General features: G+C 43.5%; 1 protein-coding gene across 1 annotated transcript; it reads right to left on the bottom strand.

Annotated features, from left to right (window-relative positions):
• Nucleotides 1-3,417: 3,417 nt before the first annotated feature.
• LOC118399732 (vesicular inhibitory amino acid transporter-like) lies at nucleotides 3,418-8,178 on the bottom strand. The gene is made up of 2 exons (XM_035795980.2): nucleotides 7,299-8,178; nucleotides 3,418-5,902 (listed from the first exon to the last, which is right to left on the bottom strand). The coding sequence occupies exons 1-2, from the start codon at nucleotides 7,716-7,718 to the stop codon at nucleotides 4,715-4,717; spliced, it is 1,608 nt and encodes a 535-aa protein (XP_035651873.1). The 5' UTR covers nucleotides 7,719-8,178; the 3' UTR covers nucleotides 3,418-4,714.
• Nucleotides 8,179-8,777: the final 599 nt, after the last annotated feature.

Below are 8,777 nucleotides of genomic sequence, written 5' to 3'. Positions count from 1 at the left end.
TTTAATCAGGTCAAAATCCGCAAGGCCGCGGGCCCCGTTGGTATTCCAGGGCACGTTCTCAGAAAATGCGCAGAACATCTGACAGGCATATTCACTGTAATTTTCAAACTCTCCTTGTCCCAGTCTGTTATCCGCACGTTTTTCTCCACACTGCCTGCACCCACCTAGATAAGAGGAATATCTATGTGACAATGCTGTTCATTGACTACAGCTCTGCGTTCAACAACATTGTCCCTTCCTAGCTCCTCACCAAGCTTAGGACTCTGGGTCTGAACACCTCTCTCTCTAATTGGATACTGGTATTCCTGATGGGCCGACCCCACGCGGTGAAGGTAGGCAACATTACCTCCATCACGCTGATCCTTAACACAGGGGTTCCATAGGGGTGTGTGGTTAGTCCCCTCCTGTACTCCCTGTTCACCCACGAGTGTGTGGCCATGCACGACTCCAAAACCATTATCAAGTTCGCTGACAACACAGTGGTAGGCCTGATCACAGGCTACAATGAGTCAGCCTACAGGGATGAGGTCGGAGCAGCAGTGGAGCAGGTAGACAGCTTCAAGGCCACGCCCCCAGCTTCTGATCCACGCCTAACAGATGCATATCTGTATTCCCAGTCGTGTGAAATCCCTAGATTAGGGCCTAATGAATTTATTTTAATTGACTGATTTTCTTATATGAACTGTAACTCAGTAAAATCTTTGAAATTGTTGCATGTTGCGTTTATATTTATGTTCAGTGTATAACAGGAAGAAGTGTAAACTCTAACATGGCATATTAACTAGAAAGATAACTCCAAACACATTTTCGCTAATAGCAGCTGTTTAGCTATGGTTAAACAAAGGTTGGCCATGTGTTGGCATAACAATTGTCCATGTCAAGAAAGCTTACCAGTAGCCAGCATCACTTGCAGCAACTGGTCGGCCTACTCATGGGTGCTTTTCAAAGCCTATGTCTGATACTCCAGTGAGTGTAATTAGCTCACTATTAGGAGTTGAGAAATAAAGTTGACATCATTAGAAATATATTATCCTCTTTTCTAATGTTGTGTAAATCAAAATGAGTTTAGTCGCTAGCGACATTCATAAAAACAATGGGACATTTTTTTGGGACAAACATATTTGCGTGATCCCCAGGTTGAATACCCTACAAGCTCTGTCTCGCGTCAGGATTAGATGTTCATCCATGTTTCCCATATGTCAAATTTCGAACTTGTTCCAAACGTTGAGGTTAAGTTTAGGTATTAACTCTGAATTCTTAAGGTATGGGTTAAGGTTTGGCATAGGCTTAAGACAAAAAATACCAAAAATAACTTTCTATCACTGGATTTGAACACGCAACCTTTGTATCGGCGCATGTGATTATGCACATCCGCCGTTCCAGTCCACAACGCCTTAATGAAACCAAAACCGAGTTGAAGGTAACAGCGCTGCTATTGACCGGTTTCCCCGACGTTCTCAGACAGGGATGGGCATCAAATACTGACTTGTATCGCGGGTGACCTGCCTGGAATACGCCTGTCCTATACCCTTATATACTTTTATATACTAAACAATATTTTAGATTTGTAAGGCTTGGCTATTACAAGCATTAGCAAAAATGGCATAGGCTACAGTCATTCAGAGACAACTACTGGTTCAAATTGACCATCATAGAAGCAAATGGTAACAATTATGGCATGTGACTTGTGCACCTACTCTCACTGTGGTTAGCAGTGCAGCTTGTTAGATCTCTCTCTCACTCACTCACTCACACACACACTCAGAGAGAGAGAGAGAGACGGACATGACCTTTTTGGTCTGGAATGTAATTGCATAGAATTCCTGTCATTTAGATTTCTTATGACACAGGAATAACCCTAATCAATCGCATCAAACAAAGAAATGCTATGTATTTTCATGAATCGTTATTTTATATCTGCAATAATTCTACAAAACAAATTCCCATATTTTATTATATTTATCCAGAAAAAATACACTGAACAAAAAATATAACCGCAACATGCGGGAATACAGATATGTATGTAAAAGTAGGGGCGTGGATCAGAAAACCAGTCGGTATCTGGTGTGACCACCATTTGCCTCATGCAGTGCGACACATCTCCTTTGCATAGAGTTGATCAGGCAGTTGATTGTGGAATGTTGTCCCACTCCTCTTCAATGGCTGTACAAAGTTGCTGGATATTGGTGGGAAATGGAACACGTGGTTGTACACGTCGATCCAGAGCATCCCACACATGCTCAATGGGTGACATGTCTGGTGAGTATGCCGACCATGGAAGAGCTGGGACATTTTCAGCTTCCAGGAATTGTGTACAGATCCTTGTGACATGGGGCCGTGCATTATCATGCTGAAAGGTGAGGTGAACGCCGGAGGATGAATGGCACGACAATGGGCCGCAGGATCTCATCACGGTATCTCTGTGCAATCAAATTGATAAAATGCAATTGTGTTCGTTGTCTGTAGCTTATGCCTGCCCATAGCATAACCCAACTGGCACCATGGGGCACACTGTTCACAACATTGACATCAGGAAACTGCTCTCCCACACAAAGCCATACACCCTGTTTGCCATCTGCCCAGTACAGTTGAAGCCGGGATTGATCCGTGTTGAGCACACTTCTCCAGCGTGCCAATGGCCATTGAAGGTGAGCATTTTGCCCACTGAAGTCGGTTAAGATGCTAAACTGCAGTCAGGTCAAGACCCCGATGAGGACGACAAGCACGCAGATGAGCTTCCCTGATACGGTTTCTGATTCTTTGTGCAGAAATTCTTTGGTTGTGCATACCCACAGGGCATAGGTCCACTCACTGGGGAGCTAGGCCTAGCCAATTACTTTTTCCCCACAAAAGAGCTTCATTAGAGACATAAATAATCCTCAGTTTCATCAGCTGTCCAGGTGGCTGGTCTCAGACGATCCCGCAGGTCTGCAGTTCTGAGGCCTGTTGGCCGTACTGCCAAATTCCCTAAAACAACGTTGGAGGTGGTTTATGGTAGAGAAATGAACATTCAGTTCTCTGGCAACAGCGCTGGTGGACATTCCTGCAGTCAGCATACCAATTGCATGCTCCCCATAGCTGTGGCATTGTGTGACAAAACTGCTAATTTTAGAGTGGCCATTTATTGTCCCCAGCACAAGGTACAATGATAATTTTGTTTAATCAGCTTTAATCTTGAAATGCCACACCTGCCAGGTGAATAGATTTTCTTGGCAAAGGAGAAATGCTCACTAACTGGGATGTAAACACATTTGTGCAAATAAGCTTTTTCTTTGTATGTCGACTTTCTGGGATCTTTTATTTCAGCTCGTGAAACATGGGACCAACACTTGACATGTTGCATTTATATTTTTGTTCAGTGTACATGTTCTCACGGTTTTTCGTTTTTAATCACATAAAACCCACCACACAAATGTATATGATATAATTTAACTTGTTTCTTTATTCTTTAATATTCATTTTCACGATATATGATCACGATTTGAGATTTACATTCCATCTTTTTGAAACCACAATACACTACACATACGGTTTTATAACATTTCCACAGGACCGTTGGATTGTGCAGAATGAAAAATGTCTTTATGCACATTTTCTTATTTTCATGATCTCTTCATATGTGTATGATTCAGACACTTAATTCCGGACATCGAATCATTTCAATTAATCTCGCAGGTATAGTTTACAAGTAAAATGCATTATAATATGAAACATTAGGGGATAAATTCGAATTTACAGTGACCGAATTCCATGGTGATCTTAATCATGTGGCGAATATCGGTCAAGTGACGGACTTGTGGGACCTTCTTCAAACGATAATGACACAACCTATTACTTCACAGGCATTTGCCGTCTTTTTTTCTTCCCAATTTCATAACCTGTGCGATATGTGTTTAGGCCTAACCATGTGTTTTAAATGTTTATTCAAATTTCCAAAACACTTTGTTTTCCGCGTCCTAATTCCTGAACACTTTTCTTTTGTCTGAATATTATACATTCAATGTAGCTAATGCTGTTTCGAAATAGCGCTTGGAGAGAATACAAATGACTTCTAAATAAATCTCAAAGATATTTGGGATATTCCTAGTATTCATTAACACACTGTTTCATCATTCACGATATGTATTATATTTACGTTGTCTTGCTGATAGCCTATAATGTATTGCCATTTTAGTAGTTCCCATCATAATAGGTCCACATTATTGTATGTCAATGTGTTAATTAATAATCAAATTCACTGCCTACTGAAACATTGAAAATCATGTAGAAGAAAGTGCCATCATATCAAACACACAACTTTGTTTATACCATGTAGTCACGATGCCGTCAAATTGTCGTCCAAAACCACATACTTGCATTTCAAATGAAATGTCTCTCAAGATGGGAAAACACCACAGAGAGATGAAGAAACGTGTCCCATTTTGCAATTTTGTTTGGGTCGATTGAACTATTGTAAACCTTCACTCCACTGAAAAATATGGATATGCATGTTGTTCTCATATTTATACATTACAAGTTGAATTGTCCATATCATATTTAGACTCTGTCCCACTGTGTGTGTGTGTAATGAGTGCTTGCACTGCATTTCGGTGCACGCATTTATTTCGCATGAATTCTGTAAGCAGGGATGCACTGACTGCGCTCAGTGGGGATTTCAGTTATACACTATAAGGGGATGTGCAAAAACATCGATATCCAGCAGACAGTGGCTTGGCTAATCTTCTATGCCATACTTGTAAGCTTCTACTAGTCCCTCCATTGAGTGGATGAAACCAGAGATGGCGCATATGCCCCCTATTACAAATATAGCGACATCAAAGAACACGTGGTGCCATAGCAGCTTTCTCCATAGTAGCTTGAGGTGGAAGAGGCTGGGGAGCAGAAAGCAAAGCCCCGCGCCCGTCAGGCTGCCGGTCAGACCCATGAGAAGAGCAAAATGCGGTACATAAATGGCCATGAGCAACGTGAACACCACAAGGGTGCATCTGAGAGTGAGGCCCCAGGCTTTCAGCCTTCCATCGCCTCCATAGCAATCTGGGAACCATGTGCGTTCTCGTTCACAGAAAAAGGATTTCTCCAATACTTCAACCGCAGCGAAGAATGGCAATGGGTATGACAGTAAAGCTTTGGCCACTAAGAAAAGGTTCACAACAGCCCTGATGGTTGACGGCAGGTTGTCGGTGATGACCTCCTTGGTGGCATCCGCCCAGGTCAGGTAAGCCAGAAGGGCGAACAAGCCTTTGAGGACGCATGCAGCGATGTGCGTCCAGTTCATCATACAGTGGAACTCGCTGGGTTTCACCATGTTCCCCTCGAGTGACGGAAGGAAAATCTGAGACGTGTAACTGAACACGATGATTCCAATAGAAATGGGGAACTTCTTCACATCGATGTAGAATTTGACTTTGTCCCAGGCCCAGTCGCGCGCTCTAGAGAGGCAGTAGGCAATTACCAGGATGTTGATGACGAAGTGCGCGATAGTGCACAGCAAACTGAACTTTGACACGGACTTCAGGTTCTTCAGGAAGGCGCAGGGCAGCAAGGCGGCGGTGGCCATGATGGCCCAGGACTTCTGTGAGATGGGGAGGGTGGGAAAGCTGTTGTACATTAGGTTTCCGCTCACAACCACGTACAGGATGCACGTCATCACCAGCTCGATGATCTGGGCTACATTCACGATATGGCCACCTAAAGATGGAAACCTCGGTTGACAACAGGCGTTTGCAATGTCCACGTATGAGTCCCTTACACGCACCAGCTGACCGTCTTCGTCCTCCTCGTACAGGCAGGCGATGAGGATTTTCCCCGTGTAGCAACACACCACGGCGGCGAAAATAATGAGAAACAGTCCGAGGTATCCCCCGTGGAGAATGGCGTATGGTAAACCCAGAACGAACATCCCCTGAAAACACACAGGAAGTTATTTATGGGCATAATAAATAACCAGATCAATTCAAGATAAACGTTTACAAAATGTAGCCTGGTATTTGTTGATAATAACTAAACAGGTTGGAGATGGGTGGGCGTAAATATAGGATTGCCAATTAAATAATGATTTTACAAAATTGAGTATTTGTTGAATGACTATTGCACTTTACGTAGGCCTACATGGATTACGCATTATGAGATAGTGTGTACATGTGTGTACATGATTCAATGGGTGACATGCTTGCTTGTTGGTGTGGGTTCTGGTGGGCATTCCATTTAGCTCCGAGCGTGCCCTTTCCAGCTACTTTTGTAGTCATCAATAGGGTGGAGACACGTCCTGGTTAAATGGTGACTGTCATGATGATGATCATAGCGTTAACAACGCATGATGGGACGGCGCTTGTCTTGGGACTTTTTGCCACATACAGATACACTGTCAAGTACATTTTAACACTTCAAAGGTCGCCCCAGACCCGCTATTACTCATTTGTAGGTGATAGACACGCATAGCCTGCGCGTAATGCAACGATGAAATGAGCTATAGACTAGCTATAACGTATATGATAGGCTATTGAGGAAAGCACAGCGCAGCATAGTTTAGGCTATATATCCAAATGACCTTGACGAAATGACAATCTAGAAGGTCACCTGTCGATCTGAAGGAGAGATTCTGTCCTTTCGAATAGTATAACTGCTGCATGAATGCGCTCCAGAGCAACAGAGCCAAGTTCGTGCGTAAAGCCGTATCAACAGATCAGTACGCGTCACGTTCTTTTGTCAACTGGAAGTCTATGACTATGAGAGTACATGGAATTAGAATATTTGTGTTTATATGCTAGATATTTTATAATTATTCTCTAGGTTATGTGTATGGCTTCCTCTTACGGTAACAGTGTGTAGTTTATCCTATTTTTTTCATAGGTTATGAACCTTCCCAAACCACGTCAATTGTCTCCAAATACCCCCAATTCATCTCCTTATCCAAAATCAAAAGTTTTTTTGTGTATTTTGGCTCGGGCAATTTTTGTTTATTTATTTATATAAGGAACCCTTGGAATATTAGTGTCTCTATACATCCGGGATGCCTCACACAATCTATTTTATATTCTGGTTTAACACGGTCACTGCTGTTGCCTGAGTTCGGTTCACGAGACTGTTGGAATATCGAATGCCTTCGCCTCTATTAGCCTTTTCACCGGGGATTTGTGTTCGCAATCATTTGGTGATAACTGAAAGAAAAGCTATGTAGACATACATTTATTAACATTTGGCTTTCCCTTTATATGGCAGGTAACACGAAGTCATCATTGAATGAATGAGTGGGATAGGACACCTGCAAGCGCCATGCTGTTTTAATTATGCGTCTTTACCTGGATTGCATTCGTGACATTCCAGCCAGCTTCCCACGCGGTGATTTTCGGTGATTTTTCTTCTTCTCCCAGACCTGAGGCTTTAGAGGCGGAGAGCGGAGGGCCGGTGCCATCTCTCTGGTAGTGGCTGTCCCCAGCCGCCATTCCATCTTCTCCTCCACCCATCCCACCCTCTCCGCTCCCCTCTCCAGTGTCACCACCACCCATTTCATCCGATTTCATGATGTCCATCTGCAGTCCTTGCCGGTGGTCGTAATCCAAATCATCGCATGCGGCGAAGCCCAGTCCCTCCTCGTCTGTGGCGGCCTGGAAGCCCATCCTGGCCATCATGCCGCTCACCTTAGCCGTGGATTTATTCGACACGGAGGTGGCCGCATTTGACAGTTTATTTTGAAATTTGCTTCGGATTAAATGTGCCATTGTTGCGGTCTCTGTCTACCCGTCGGGGACAATTTTTTTTGTTGTTCAAATAAAAGAATTAGTCGATAACTAGATTGCGTGAATAAAACTAAGCTATAGAACGGACGGTGGTTTTATAAAGCCCTGATGTTTTTTAAGTTGCTATCTCCACTTCTTCAAAGAACTCCTGTTCTTGATCATCCCCAGGTTCATTTCACCTTCAGACGTCGGCGCTCCGTCTTCGCATCTTGTGACCGCACTCCAGTCAGTGACCGCACTCGACGAAAACGTCCGAACTTGATGCACGATTTTTTTTAGGGGGTGGAAATGTATTACGCAGAGGATTACGCAAAATTGTTGCAATTTGTTATATTCAGTTCGTTTATTGATAATAACGGTTGCAGCAACGCTTCCACAGTTGGTTTTCCTTGGCGGTTACTGAGGTCAGTGCCGTACGCTGGAGCCTGGGGGTGGCACGGAGGAGGCACGTGTCATCATCAGTCTGCCAATACAAGGACTCGGCTTCGTGGAGCACGTCTCCAGCCCCCAGAGCGCGTAGACACCCCACGGAAGAAAACGGGAGAGATTTGCTGCATTTCTGGGGGAGGTGCTTGCGGTACCTTGTCCCCTCCCCACCCCCGTATTCTACAAAACTTCATTCTAACATCCAATTACATTCTGGGTGCTTTGAGTCTTGCATTACGTTACGTGTATAAAAGGAGCTAGGTGGAAACTGAGAGGAGACAAACATCAACTCTTTGGACCGGGTTATGTAACTTTCAGACTAGAATTTGACCAAATATTTGTTGCTTGACCATGAGTTGTTGTTGTTTTACGACAAGTGGACGCGCGTGTCTTCAGTGGCAACGATAGTTGATGTGCCTAGCCGTCTGGAATTCATGTGGATCGAATGTCAAATTATTGTTCGTTTATTCATGAAGAAAATGCTTATTTTCTTGTTTCGTTTAAAATAGGCTATCGGTGGTACGGTGGAAGTTAATTCCACATTGCCAATCGAGAGAGAAAAATATGTTTTTTGCTATTGATATAAATGTAAATTCTGCGCTATTTCTTAGGATG

This window comes from Oncorhynchus keta, chromosome 21 (assembly GCF_023373465.1).
Source record: "Oncorhynchus keta strain PuntledgeMale-10-30-2019 chromosome 21, Oket_V2, whole genome shotgun sequence".
Classification (NCBI taxonomy): domain Eukaryota; kingdom Metazoa; phylum Chordata; class Actinopteri; order Salmoniformes; family Salmonidae; genus Oncorhynchus; species Oncorhynchus keta.
Note: the sequence above shows the minus strand (reverse complement) of the source record. Positions and strands in the feature narration are given on the sequence as shown.